At 40.7% G+C, this 15,518-nt stretch overlaps 2 protein-coding genes across 2 annotated transcripts in view; one reads left to right on the top strand and one right to left on the bottom strand.

Moving 5' to 3' along the window:
- The window catches only part of LOC117481734 (E3 ubiquitin-protein ligase TRIM39-like), a 937,572-nt gene that overhangs the window by 531,090 nt on the left and 390,964 nt on the right, over nucleotides 1-15,518 (top strand). The window lies entirely within an intron of this gene.
- LOC117481788 lies at nucleotides 8,884-11,778 on the bottom strand. The gene is made up of 3 exons (XM_034129685.1): nucleotides 11,119-11,778; nucleotides 9,953-10,087; nucleotides 8,884-9,742 (listed from the first exon to the last, which is right to left on the bottom strand). Exons 2-3 carry the CDS (start codon nucleotides 10,064-10,066, stop codon nucleotides 8,990-8,992), a joined length of 867 nt encoding a protein of 288 aa, XP_033985576.1. The 5' UTR covers nucleotides 10,067-10,087; nucleotides 11,119-11,778; the 3' UTR covers nucleotides 8,884-8,989.

The raw sequence follows: 15,518 nt of genomic DNA, 5'->3' as shown, positions 1-15,518 counted from the left end.
CACAATGGTTTTTGTAAGCTGCACACAGGTGATACTGAGTCTTCTCGATTAATAGATTATAAACTATACCATGCTTAAATAGACTCCTAAGTTATTATTTCATATGTACCATATGTAAGAAAAGGGAGGGAAGAGTCAATTATATTGAGTAATTGATTTTATATTGGGTAATTTATTTCTCAAACCTATGTTTTATGGAGGAGACTAAATATTTCTGATAAACTAATATTTTATCAAAAGGTAAATGGTGAATTAATATACATTTAGAATCATTGAGAAGGGGTTATATCCACAGGGACAAGCTCACCTTTAACTTACAATAACATGTCTCTGCTATGGACTGATGAGTATATGATTCTTGCATGTTCAATGACTAACACAAACCTTCAAAATGATAATGTGCATGTGTCAGGAAGGCTCCCAAATAATTCTGAGGGGCCTATCCTATTTTTGTAATTAAATGATAATGTGCTAATCCATTACTTTGAGTTGTCTTCACTCAGAAAAAACATCCCTATCAAGTGTTAACCCAATAAGGACCCAATAACTCTCCGGGTGCAGAGAGCACCCCCAGCCACGTGCAAGGAAGCACAAGGTCGTTCGAGATGAGAGGATGCTTCTCTTCACCTTTCTGATAAGAGGGGGTTCTTCTCTTCATCTTTCTGCTCGGTGGGCTCTAGCAGACAACCCTGCAGGACGAGCGAGGGCTTCAGAGGCTTCTATAATACAAGGTTCCATGTTTCTTGGAGGAGTTTGATGTCTTCCTAACCTCTCCCATCACGGGGGGGACACCTGGATGCATCAGGAATACGCAGTTGTACTCAAGCAGATAGCAGAAGGAATACCGGCAGATGAGCCTCCGTCTCACTGGGGGATCAGCTACAGTGCTCACTGAATGAGCCACACAAAAGCAGAGCAATTGGGGGGTTGAAATATGGCGCTCTGATGAAGAAGAGTTTGAGCCAATCAGCACCTCAGTGCTAATCTACAGTATCGGGATGCCTTTACACACCAGACACTCAGTGTCATGAAGGGAGGAGGAGAACGAGAACGAAGACTGACGGACATGTTCTTCCAGCTCTCGTACAAAGATGAACTTTGAATTGAATGACCAGATGTTTAAAGATGTACAATTAATGATTGTTTTTTATATTTCCAATGACCAGACATGTGTTAAATAGTGGTGATAAATATATTTAGTCAGATCAGATTACACTTTCACACTAAACAAAATTAATAAATAAATATTTTCAGATTATAAAGTATTGAATAATAAGGTATTTCTAATATTATAACAGATAATGTTAATATCCTTAATCATCCAGCAATCAGGCTTAACAACACTACTCTGTAATGTATTACCCATGCACAGACAGACATACAATGATGTTTCAAGTACTAGATTAATTTCAGTTTTGGCCCAAAACAAATATTTATAATAATTAATATAACAATTATGTAGCATATTTGATCCTCAAATTAGAGAAGTATAATTTAAAGAAATTGATAAACACAGAAGAACCCTTTCCAAGTACCATAAGTAGATTTTCAGGTAAGTATGGCTAATAAGAATAAGTGATAGACTTAATTTGGTACAGATCAGTTGTAGCATTTACAAATGTATGAATTAAAGTTTTAAGAATGTTTAATCTTTCCTTTCCAGGTTTTTACAAAAGTCTTTGAATATTTGCCTAACTTTTCCTTTTCAGATTTTGAACAATGTACTTGACTAAAATGAATGTATTGATTTTATTAAGACTAAGTGCCTTACTCTTGACTAAAGCGTAATGAAGTAAACGTAAAGTAATCCTAAAATTGAGGACACTGCAACTTTGCCGATTACAGATTGATCAAATCACCACTGTGAATCTTATGCCTTAGCTGGATCTCTTATGATCCTAAGTTTTAAATGCTTTTGACTAGTGATTGCCTTAAAGCAAATCTTTAAGCTGTTTCTGGTTTTGATTTTATAGTTTGATAAATGACATTAACTAATGGTTTAAATGATAAAAGATATTAGTTTAAAACAAATATTTTGCTATTATGTATCTGTGTTTTTATGTGTGTTCATTATTGTATTTATTGACAAAAGATGCTCCAAACACTGATGAGAGATAATTTTTCCTATTATGATTGCCTGTATCAATCACTGTGATTGAATGTTTCAATCTTACTCTACTTTGTGATGTAATTGAATGTAAGGTGAGACCACACTCGAATCTGAAGACGCCTATTGATTTAAGTATTGACCAGAATTATTAGACTAATGTTTTAAGGTTATCAAAAATGATGGGGGGGGGTGAACAGCTGATCACGTTGTGATCAGCTGTTTTAGCGCAGGGCTGTACAGACCGACGTTAACAGCAGCCCTGTCTGTGCACACGGAGACCGACTCTGTCGTCCGGTGATCTAACCGCCTTCTGGAAAAGCTTCACAAGTACGTCGGTACGCAAATGCGCTTTGTGACACAAGTGACGGTACGCATTTCAGATTGTTGCCGCGCATGCGTACCTGCGTACCAGTTATGTGCACCCCTGGTTATAACGCTATCTGTGTCATTAACTATCACTAAGTTAACACAGAAAGCAAACATTAGCTAGTGAGACTGTTTAATGTACTCCATGTATACAGTATTTTCTGTATATTGTGTATTCTTTAGATACTCTAGTCATATGTGTCCTGTGTGTAAACTTGCTGCTAATGCTTCATTTTTATTATATCTTATTGCATCTTTTAAATATGTTTAACTCGTGTAATGCCTGAAAACACTTCTGCTGTGACACAATCATTTCCCAGTTTAAGATAAATCATTATTTAAATAAAGTATATATAGTTATATATTTTAATGAGCTAAACCGTCGCTTAGCTTAGCGTTAGCTGCTAACTGAAGAACCCCATTCATTTCAATGGGAAAAATGCTACGTCACGGTGAATGACGATGCTAATAAGCTAGTTAGCATATATTTAAAACCATGATAAAGAGCACCAACACAACAACTCAAACTGTCTTAAAGACAACTGGTGTAATAAATAACTAACATAAAGTCAGCTGAGCATTACAAATAAACTGTTACTCACCCAGAGCCAAACTAGAATAAGAACTGTAGTTGTTAGCCGTTAGCTGTTAGCCGATAGCTTTTAGACGATAGCTTTTAGACTTTATTTTATTAAAGCTCCCATGTCATGCTTTTCCGGTTATTACCCGTCCCCTTGTGTGTTATGAAGGTTTTTATGCATGTAAACGGTGTGCAGAGTCAAAACCCTCAAAGTACACCCTGTAACGAGTAAAACTCTAACACAGAAAATACCTCCCCAAAACGCCTCGTTGGAGATACGTCACTGCCCATTTGAGTCTTCCATTTAGTTCCGGGTACGGCCTGATGTCATGCGGTACCCGGAACGAAATGGACCAATCCCGAAGAGCTATGGCCACACCCAGCGGCGCTGGCCGCACCCTCTGCCAGCCTAAAATTTACTGTTGGAAGCTCTGGTTCAGTTCACAATCGATCCAGTCATGCCACTGCCAAGGACCTGTTTCCTGAAATGTGAGGAGAAATCTGAGCTGTTCGTCCTACCGACGGAAGAACCACGACGAAGTCAGTGGTTGAAATTTATTTTTAACACTGTTCCTTCAGAGGTTCGAAGAACCGGCATTTCACAGACGAAAGCTTCCAAAACATTGCCCAGTTTGAGGCCGGATATGTACATCTTGTTTGGACCGTTTGGAGCAGGGGAAGATTCGGGTACACAACCTGTAAGTTTGCATTGTTATTTGTGTATTTATCAAACAAGGTATCTACCACGACTGTTTAAATGTGTAAACATGTTTCGGACTGCTAAGCCAGTGCTAACTGTGCTAACTAAGTTGTTAGCATTTCCATATCAACTCTAATATCAGCAGATGGCCTTACATACATGTATGTAGAATGTCTGCATTCACACACGAAATACTCATAGACAGTATACTCCAGGTGATTTACCGTACGGTCAGTCGCGAAACGTAATTACATTATAGCTGGCGTTCCGAGCGTGTATGCTACCGAGCTACACAAACAACGAGGCTATAGTTTGTTTGGACCGTTTGGAGTAGGGGAAGATTCGGATACACAACCTGTAAGTTTGCATTGTTATTTGTGTATTTATCAAACAAGGTATCTACCACGACTGGTTAAATGTGTAAACCGGACTCCTAAGTCATTGACATAGTGCTAACTGGGCTAACTAAGTTGCTAGCGTTTCCATATATCAACTCCAATATTAGCAGATCGCCTTACATACATGTTCCTCATAGCTGGATAATGTCTGCATTCACACACAAAATAGTCATAGACCGTATACTCCTGGTGATTTACCGTACGGTCAGTCGCGAAACGTAATTACATTATAGCTGGCGTAGCGTGTATGCTACCGATCTAACCGACGGAGCTAGACCTTAGTTTGGTCGGAAAAACATTTTTGTTATGCTACGTTGCTAGCGTTTAAATATATCAACTACAATGTCAGCAGATGGCCTTACATGTTTGTCATGGCAGGAGAATGTCTGCAGTCACACACACGGAATACTCATATACTCCGGGTGATTTACCGTACATTGTGACAGTACATGTACATACTGCATGTATAGCTAACGAGGCTAGCTGTATGCTAGCGCAAAACAATGTATTCATGCAAGTTACAATGTATGACCGAACGTAGCAGAATACCCGTATAATATTGCAATTATAAACACGTTATTGCTAGCCTAATATGAACCACTAGCTTTTGTTCATAGTAGTTTTATTACACTCCATTGTAGTTGCCGTTACTCCAAGCTAACGTTCATATCGTGTTAGCTACCAAGGTAAACAAAGCTAGGTTAGCATATTAGCAGGCAAGCTGTTCATTAGATAGATCCACACTCCTACCACAACTACTACTAACGAATCTAAAACAACTAAGTTTCTCTAATATTTTGTGATTTGCATTTGATTTCGTCCAGCCAGATCCTGCCGGACAATACATGACTGGACTACCACACTGATGCATCGTCCTAAAAAGCCCCGGCTGCTATAGGCAAGATGCCGACAACGGGGAGTAATTGACGATATACCGTGTATATATGTATATTTACGTTCATTTTGTACATTTCTAAAAATAAAGTTTAATGGAAATACTTAGTAGGCCTATCCTTTCTTCCCTGAATTATTTGCTCCTATAACATATCATTCATATATAGCAAACCATGATTTGATTGCTCAAACAGTAGTAGTTTATAACGGGTAAAAATAACTTACTCTTTGTTATGACCGGCTCGTAGGCCACAACGGAAAGACAAGGAGACATACACGAGTTTACAAAACCACGGCACATTTATTGTGGTAAATGCAGAGATAGGTGGTCGACGGGAGAGGATCGCTGAGCTGCTTTGGAGAGAGAGAGGGGCTGCCGTTTGACTCCGGGCAGCTGGCTAGCACCTCGGCTCCGGCCAGGTGTCCGTGATCGCGCTGATTAGCCTCTTCAGCTCCACCCCATCGTAAGACAAAGGCCCTGGGGCCGTCACACTCTTCTATAACAACAGTTGTAGGTACAGTTCGGTTAGTTGGCGTATAAAATATACGGCTGTACCGACGCCATGATAAGACCTCTCTGGTGGTTGACTAATCAGAACAGAGTGGCCGAGCTGACCAATCGGAGCACACTAGGCTCACAGGGAGGGGGGGGCAAGAGCTCCAACGAGTCGTTTAGTGGAGAGTGAATACTGCTGAATACACATGCTTGACAGAGATGCTGTATGCGAAACCAATGTGAGTTTGGAAAATTGCACAGTATAAATCTATTTTAGTATACCTCAACAATGTAATTATGATCAGTGGAAATGGCCATGACATGGGCCCTTTAACTGCTTTCATCGCGACGCGATGTTTACAGTGAGAACAGCTGTGAAGTCCGTGCAGAAAGCAGAGCAGTGTGTATAATATATATCACTCATTATTACATGGCTTAGTTGAATACTTGATTCTGATTGGTCAATTCGGAACACGTGACACGTTGTTAATCCAGAACAGACAGACCGCTGTCAAGGATTTATAGGCTACATGCACAGTCACTTCCGCATTGTGCGTAGTACTGCCCAACTGTTTCCGGTACAACAACAACAATGGCGACGTTCTACACCCGGTGTCTACAAGAGCTCCCGAAATTGAAAATTAGCGATGTTCATCGCATTTGCAGGACGACTAAAGCCCCAGCCAGCAAACTCGATAAAGGCTTCAAATTATATGCTGCGTCATATATACACAACTATGAAGGTAAGAAGGTAACTGGAGTAACAGGTACTAACCAGCTAGCTTATGCTACAGGTTACGCTAACGTCAGCTGTCAAAAGCTAGGTAACGCCAGAGCCCTATAGTAGAACTACTATTATACTACTACTATAGTAGACTACTATAGGGCTCTGGGTAACGCTATGTACTGTTTCTGGTGTTAATTCTTTAAAACATTAGCCATTTTACTCAAAAATACTATCGTTTAATAGCCTTATAGCCTAGCCAACTAAAGGTTGTCTTGTTGTTAGCCACACTGCATAATGGTATCAGCTTTTGTAAAGCAATGTTGCCATAGATGTTTTGACGTGAGTATAGATCTAACGCTGTTGCTCTGTTTTTCTTCATTCAGTGTCAAATAAAGACAGGCTGACAGGGCAGGTCAGCGTGAGAGCCTTGTGCTACAGGTCAATGAGGAAGAGCGAGACAGCACACAGTTTGAGTGTAGGCAGGCAGCATTGACACTGTGCTCCGCCCTGTTTATTGAGTTTCAGTTCAGTTAAGCATTAGTTTACCTTAAGGGAATCTCAACAGTGTCCTACTTCTCCCTGCTTTATCACAGCTGATTGGTCAGATATTATTACATTGATTATGGATGTGTAAGTTTGGGGGTTCAAATATATAGTCAAAACTGCTTTAATACAATTTTCAAGGCATCTTAGTTTCCAAAGAAGGTTCATTGTGGTATTGTAGGGTTAGAGGGTAACAGTAAGCATTCAGGAATACATGCTTCTTCTAGGATAATGGGTCAGTAAAAATAACCAATAATTCTACTCATAACCTCCTGGCTCATTTACCACAAGTGAGGTTACTAATCACTAGTATTTCTTCTCTCTTTTTTAGATAACGCTTCGTGATTCATCACCAGTGGTGCTCACGCACAACCAGTGCTCCTGTGTTGCAGGAACTGTTTTGTGCAATCACACGGTAGCATTGCTGTTCCAAACGGCACACTACAGTGAACTGAACATGCCAGTTGTGCCGCCTGTGCATAGCTGTACTGAATCGGAACAGCAATGGCACAAGCCGTGAACAATGGTAATTTCAATAAGGTTAAAATACTTCTTTCACAGAGTTTTTGTTTTAAAGTGACTCAACTAACAGTAATTGTCTTTTCCTTTAGGGTGTGAAGCCAGGGCCCATCAACTCCATGGTCTTCACCAAGCCTGTACCAAATAGGATGGTGCAGACTGGAGTAAGGTAATTTTAGCTGAAAAATTGTGTTTCCTGTGTTTTTTAAATTCATAATGCTATTCTGGTGCTGTATTCCTTACCTTTATTGTCACATTAATGTGCTATATTGTCTTTGCCATTCTTTGTAGGAGTGGATTCTACAGAGGCATGGTGGGGCCATTACCAGATCCCTGCCTGTTCAGAGTTACGGAGGCATACTCAGCATTCAGCATTGAAGACAGACCGCTTGTGACCACAATGAACATGAGACCTGACAAGCCCCTTGTGGAAAGTGCCTTCGGGATGGTGCAGGAGGGCAGTGTTCTGTCCTATCAGATGCCTGCTTTGACATCTCGGTACACCACACTTCACACTGACACACCACCAACACCCCACTTGCCCATAGAGGGGTATGTGATCTTGCCATGTGATTTACCGCTGGTGTGCTCAGAAGAGGAGCAACTACATATGAACAGCTTATCTGTTGATTTGGAAATGTCTCGCAAAATTGAGGAGGCTACCCGTGAGCAAAGCTCTAGCTCAGAGTGGCATCTGCTCCGCAAACCCAGGGTTACTGCCTCTAGGTTTAGAGAGATTTGTCACGTCAGAGGTGAGAGCTCTGCTAACTCTCTTGCAGAGCGAATACTCAAAGGTACAAGGCAGACTGCAGAAATGAGGAGAGGTGCAGAGATGGAGCCCACAGTAGCAGCTGAATACAGTAGACTGGCAAACGTGAACTACTCCCCTTGTGGCCTTGTCATTCACCCCTCTACGCCCTGGCTTGGTGCCTCCCCTGATGGAGTTGTTTTTGACCCAACAGAATATCCCCAATTTGGCCTTGTTGAATTCAAATGTCCCAATGTCCCAAATTATGTCGACTGCAAATATGTGCAGATGGAATGTGGCTCCCCTAAGCTCAAGAAAAGCCATGCCTATTACTGGCAAGTACAGGGTCAACTTCTTGTATCTGGGATGCAGTGGTGTGACTTTGTAGTGTGGGCACAGGAGGACTACCTGGTGCAAAGAATATACACAGATCCAGAAGTGCAAAGAGCAATCAGAGAAAAAGTAGACTTTTTTTTTTTTTTACACATACATGCCAAAGTACCTGTCATTAAAAAAGTAGTGGGCACTGTAGCCATTGTTAACTCTGTAAGCAGTTAGCTGCTAGACCCTGGCTCAGCTGTTTTTTAGGAGGCAATCCCTCAATCATATGTTCTGAATGACAACAAAATGTGATTTCAATATTGTATTTGATATTTTGTTTTTGATATATATTGTTTGTCACATTTCATATATGTAAATAAATATACAATTGTATTTAAAAAGACAATAAAGTGAAGTGATTTTTTGTAATTAATAGTAAATCATTGCATTTGTAAGAAATCAACACATTGTAATTAGCAATTTACCATTTATTCAAACAAAACACTAGCGTGTGTTAGGCAACACAGGATTACGGTGTGCTCACCCAGCTTAATCACAGCTACCTGCACAGGTGTCATCATCTTGTCTTATTTCACCCATTTCTTGACCAGTGCTTTGTTCTGATAGTTTGACAGCATACATGCTACTGCAAACAGTTGGTTGATGTTGTAGGCATGGGACAGGAGGATGACACCATCAAAAAGCTTGTTCTCTTTTATCCTCCTAATGACACGCTCCACATGAACCCTCAGTCTGGCAATGGCCTGTGTCTCCCTCACCTGATAGGCTGGCATTTGCTTCTGCTGTGACAGAAAAGGTGGGCAGTACACCTTGCATTTGCAGCAATCGCTGATCAGGAAGCCCTTATCTACCATCACTGCCATGTTTTCAGTCAACAACGCAGCTATTCCAGATTGTTTGAAAATCTCCTTGTCGCTGACAGAACCACCATACAGACTGGAAACAAATGTCACTGCGCCATGTGGGGCTATGCCAACCAGGGCTTTCATGGTGCAGTGAGATTTGTATGTAGAATACATTTCACTTTGGAGGAGGAGTGAGGATGGTGTTTGACACCTCAGCTCTGTGCAATCCAGGATCACCTGTGTGTCTGGGAAATCTTTGAATGCCTCTGGGAGGTGGGCTTGAACTTCTGCAGGTGTAAGCCAGATGCACTGTGACCCCAATAAAGTTGTAAGAAAACTTGTCCATGTTGCAATGATGCGGCTCACAGTGGACTGGTGTACGTTGAAGCGGTTTGCAAGGTCCTTCTCTTTCAAACCCACCGACAGGAAGCATAGAAAAAGAAAGAATTCGTCAATTGGCTGAAGCAGCTGTCTCTGGAAGATAAAAACAAAAAAAGGTTACTATATTAATGTCATGAGTGTAGCACACTATGGGAAAAACATGAAGTTGTTTTAGTTCTCTGATGTATTCAAAAATGATTGAGTACTTTAGCCTTTTAGCCTACACAAAAGCAATGAAATGTCGGAGAAACATTTTCCCTTCAGTTTGTGTTTAGATTGTGTGTTAAAAGAAACGTAGCCTACCGTTGATGGACGTGCGTGTGTAACCACTTCTTCATTCCTCTTGGCAGCTGATATCGCTCTTGTAACACGAACCATTTTATGAATTGAAGGCTCAATCAAAGACCAGAAGGCCATCAGGTGGTTATAGCTCGGAATCTGTACACAAAAGACACATGTCAGTCATTAATTGACAGTAAATACAATCGTGTTAACTGTAACACATGGGCTAATGTTTTCCTCTTGTTTGCTATAATACATTACAATTCAAACTGATTAAGAAGGCACTTGGTGCAGGTATAGTAATCTACAGCAGTAAAATGTAACAACTACATTAAAGCAGCAGTAATAATAATCTAAAACATACAGGGAACATTTTACACACAATGACTACTTTTACTCTTCATTCTTAAGTGTGCAACTGGGGTAAACACAGTGGATATTGACATACTTTTACTTTGGTAAAGTTTTGAAGATTACCACTTGTAGTAAAGTATTATCAGTATGTTGTTAGTATTAGTATGTTTTACTCCACCACATTTAGTTAACCTTCATAGTTTCTAGTTACTTTTTATATATGAAAACACATGATTTATGATTCTACATGTTCAGTTCAGGAGTATTTTAAAACCATAGTATTTGTACTTATACTTCAGTTAAGTTGACAAAAAAAAACACTGGACGCTGCACTAGGTCAGAAACCAGAGGAGACTGAACTCCACCACAGACGGACCACTTTTGGTCAAAATGTCCTCTCCGTTAACACAGGGGTATCTCCTCTTGCACTTTATCTAGCACTTTTATCTTTTCTTGCACTTTATATGTAGTTGCTGCTATATTGTATTGCCATGTGGTAAATACTTGTGTATGCTGCTCTTGCTCTTTTGCACTTTTTGCATATCATGTATTTTGTTTTTACCATGTTTGTAAAATGTAATTTTCTTAAATGTTTAATGTGAGGGACTGCGGATGGAAATTAGCTCAAAGCTAAATCTGGCACTGTTACGCTTGATACATTTTAATGTTTTAAGTGTTCATTACTGTGCATTGTCCCTGCCAAATAAACGATTAAATAAATAAAATATCCCAACACTGCATGCATATAGTCAGCGGTCACACGGCAGGTAAACAGGATTCTTTATAAGCTAACCCATCTCAAAAACTTGGATAGATTTGAAACAAAACATTACCTGGTATAGAATCGGATGTTGTCGTCGGAGCCAGCAAACCGCTGTAAGCAAAACTCTCGCTGGACTCTTAACTCCTGCAGTTGCTTCTGCAGATCCTCCACTGTTTTGGAGTTGTCTTCTGTAGCTTGAGAGGACATGTCCAGTGAAGCTGGTTCAAGGGTTGAGCAGTAATCATGGTCACGGACATCTATGTGCTCTTCCTGCTCCTCCCGAGAGACTGGTTCAGTGGGCCGCTCCCTTCTCTCCCAAACACTAGCCCGCTGTGTTTGAGCAGTAAAGTGATTCCACTCAAACAGAGTTGGTACAGCACCTTTCACAAGCCTCCTACGGCCATCAAGGGTTTTTGGCTCTATTAGTTGATCCGTAGCGAAGTGACGACTGCAGACCTTGGAGTGAGAGGATATTGTAAAGTTATCGCGCCGTATTTTTACCAGCCACTGTCTTCGCAGCTCGAGTTCGGTCGGAAAGCCATGGAAACTTAGGACGCCGTTGAATTTAGCTGACGCCGTTCGGAGTAGTTATTCACTTGTCTTTGCAAATGTTCCGTTTTGAAAATCTTCCGTCGACTCATATTTAAACCATAGATTTAAACAGTAAAACCTTTGTGGACGATCTCCCGCTCAGCTACGCAGACCGGAAGTAAACCGGAAGCAGCCGAGCCGTATTACGGCTAAGGCGGAAGTACGTCTCAGACCCTAGTGCATGTAGCCTATTGACCGTTGTTAAGGACGCTCACATCTGCACAAACAAGTCCGTTCGATTTAACTGTATACAGTTTGGCCGAAAAGCAAACTGCATTTTTCTAACTGACAAGACAAGAGCGACAAGAAAACAGCGGAGAAGTAACGGGGCAGAAACCCTCCTTTTTACGCAGCGGTCCAGACATAGACATCAAACGGCGACACATATTCAGTTGCCAGTTCCTTTGGCATTAGGGCAGGGATATCTAGATACTTTCCAAGGTTTGACATAATTAATTGTGCTACTTTTAAAGCAAGCAACGATGTTTTCAAATCTGTAATCAAAAAGCTCCTCAAAAACGCTATCGAAGCAGTTCCTGCCGTTGCTACGTTAGTTCAAACAGTAACAACGGACTATTTTTCTTAGCGGATGCATGTCAATTTAAATCAATACAGACAACTATTTTTTAAATCAATAAAATCATTTTCTAAATCCATAAAAGCATTTCAATTAATATTGGGAGTCATATCGTTACTTTTTTGAGAATGTGGCCATGTAATAAGCGGGATAATGTGCAGCGACTTGGTCATTATGGGGAAAAGAACACCTTCATGCAGATCTAGATCCCTCCGCTTCGCGTCGGGCTCCTGATCAGCCTGTCGGTGTTCTTTTCCCCATAATGACCGCGTCGCTGCACATTATCCCTTACGTATTACAGGCCTACTCTCTTTATTTGCTTTAGTTTAGTAGATATCTACAAACAAAGACTCGATATTTTTCTAAAACCATTTAGTGCTTTACATAATAAAATACACAACGGCTGTAGCCTGATTATGCTTTAGGAGCTGTAGGTGCGTGTGTGTGGTGTAGGTGTGTGTGGTACAGTGTGTGCGTAGATGCAGCGGACAGACAGGTCTCAGTTGGTTTGGTGTCCTCTGCTTACTTTTAATACTTGTAAATAAAACTTTTGGCCTAATTTATTTTCCTCATTGTAGCGACCAGAGAGGGGAGAGGGGGGGGGGGGGGGATATATCCAGTCTCTGATAGTGTTACGTTACTATGAGAGTGCTCTGTTTGATTCTGAAATTGTATATATTTATATAAATATATATATATATATGTGTGTGTGTGTCCGCATAGCCTGTTATTGTCTCATTATACCGCACTGTCAATGAATTAAAAGTAAATATATAAGTCGTCATGAACACATCTGTCCATCAGACAGAGGGCTGCTGTGCCTCCTTCATCATTAATGGACGTCTCTTTAAAATGAACGCTCATTTCTCTAACCGCCTGCTGCTTCCCCTCCTCTCTCCTCGGTTCCCCTCCTCGGCTCCTCCGCTCGCATCTCCTGTGGGCTGTGGGATAGGAGTCGAGGAGGGGAGTCGAGGAGGGGAATTTGATGAAATGAGAACGGCCCCAGGTAATCCACTCACCTCTTCTTCTTCTTCTTCTTCTTCTTCTTCTTCTTCTTCTTCTTCTCGGTTTTTGGCAGATTGCAAAGAACTTTAAAGGTGCATACCGCCACCTACTGTACATGAGTGTGATTGAATCATCATATCATTCCATCTCTCATGGACGTATCTATCTATGATCTAAACAAAAAATAAATAAATCAACAAAAAACATAAAATAAATAAAACAAAACAAAATAAAAATCTATGATCTTTCCTGACCTAATGTTACATTATTTTTCCTACCCCAGTTTCCCTCAGAAAGGTAAACAGTGTATTTCTGGTAGCTCTTACTCCTTCTGTTCCCAGAATACCAACCACACTCCCTCTCCCTCTCTGCCTCTAAAACGTCATCCTTTAGTTTTCCTCTTCCAGCTTTATAGATGACCCAATGTAACAAGATATGTTCCACATGTTCTTTAACTCCACAGCTCCTACACTTGGCACTGTCACTTTTCCCCATGATATACAGCGTACCATTCAATGCTGTGTGATCCAGTCTGAGTCTAGCTATCATGATTTGCTCCCTTCTGTTTCTTTCTTTATAAATATTAATTGTGATTGTCTTTTGAACTTTATGATACTCTTTGCCTCTCTGGTCTTTCTCCCACCTTTTCTGCCAGATCTCCATCCCTTTCTTCTTAATGACTGCTTTTCCTTCTCCTTCTCCAAGTTGAACTGTAATGTTATTTCCTTTTGTCGTGCACTTTTTGCTCATTTATCAGCACACTCGTTCCCTTTCACCCCCTCATGCAGGCACCCAGCAGAACTGCAGATCCATACCGCCTCTGTGAAGTCTTGACAGCCTGTGGTTAAGTTCTATGAGAATGTCTTCTCTGGCAGTTGTTGTTGACTGTATGCTTTTTAATATGGACAATGAATCTGTGCATATCACCACCCTATCTGGTCTGACCTCTTCAACCCACTGTAATCCTATTATTACTGCCAGCATTTCTGCTGCGTATACTGATAGTTGATCAGACGCTCTTTTTGAGATCGATATTTTAAAGTCTGGGATGTGTATACCAACTCCAACACACTCTTCCTTGTTCTTAGAACCATCGGTGTACATTTTGAGGTAATTGTAGTACTTTTCATTCAGGTACATACTTGTTTTAATTCCCACTTCATTTATTTGCCACTCTTTTTTCCTTTCTACGATACTCACATATGTTTACTTCTGGGAAAAGCCATGGGGGAACACGGCTAAATGGGCTTGCTTTGGCAAACGTGATGGTCTTCACTCCACATGCCCTCGTTCTCTCCTTACTCGTCCAGCCAAACCCACGCCCCTGGAACTTTGCATATTCCCAGCAATCCTGTAGTATTCTGTTTGTGATATTTTCCTCTCCACTTCCTTGAACCCTGACCCAGTATGACAGAGCAAGTTTCTCTCTTCTGATCTCCAGAGGTGTCTCTCCTGCTTCTATCAGAACTGCATTGATAGGGGATGACTTTATCGCTCCAATACACAGCCGCAATGCTTTATATTGTATTCTATCATAAAAGTGATGTTCTTGCTGCTCCATACACTATACAACCATAGTCTATTGTGGACCTCATAATTGATCTGTATATGTCTATTAATGCTTGTTTGTCTGCGCCCCAGTTGCATCCAGCTACAGCTCGTAATAGATTTAATACTTTTTTGCATTTTGTTTCCACTTGATTAATATGCATTTTCCATGTGTATTTGCTATCAAACCACAGTCCTAGGTATTTGAACTCATTCACCTTTGTCATTGGACGGTCATAGTGTTAGCTGTTGGCCATCAATCTTGCGTTTATTTGTAAATACCATGTAGCATGACTTGCTTTCTGACATTTTGAATCCCCAGTTATATGACCACCTCTCCACTTTTTTAATCGCTGTAGCTATATTCTCCATTACGTATGGGGCATTTCTTCCCCTCATCCAAATAGCCCCATCATCTGCGTATAGAGCCGATTGGATGCATGTGTCTAAGCATGTCAATATATCATTAATCATGATGTTAAATAATATTGGACTGACTGCACTCCCTTGGGGAATACCATTTTCTATTTCTAAATAATTGGAAATATCTGCTCCAACCTTTACGCTAAATGTCCTGTCTGTTAAAAAGGCCCTTACCCAATTGTACATTCTCCCTCCAATACCCATTCTACTCAATTTGATCAGTAATCCATCCCTCCACACGAGTCATACGCCTTTGCAATGTCAAAGTACACTATTGCCATTATCTCTCTCATTTTCAATGTTTTTTCCACATCATTACTCACTCT

The sequence above is a fragment of the Trematomus bernacchii genome, unplaced genomic scaffold (assembly GCF_902827165.1).
Source record: "Trematomus bernacchii unplaced genomic scaffold, fTreBer1.1, whole genome shotgun sequence".
NCBI lineage: Eukaryota > Metazoa > Chordata > Actinopteri > Perciformes > Nototheniidae > Trematomus > Trematomus bernacchii.
Note: the sequence above shows the minus strand (reverse complement) of the source record. Positions and strands in the feature narration are given on the sequence as shown.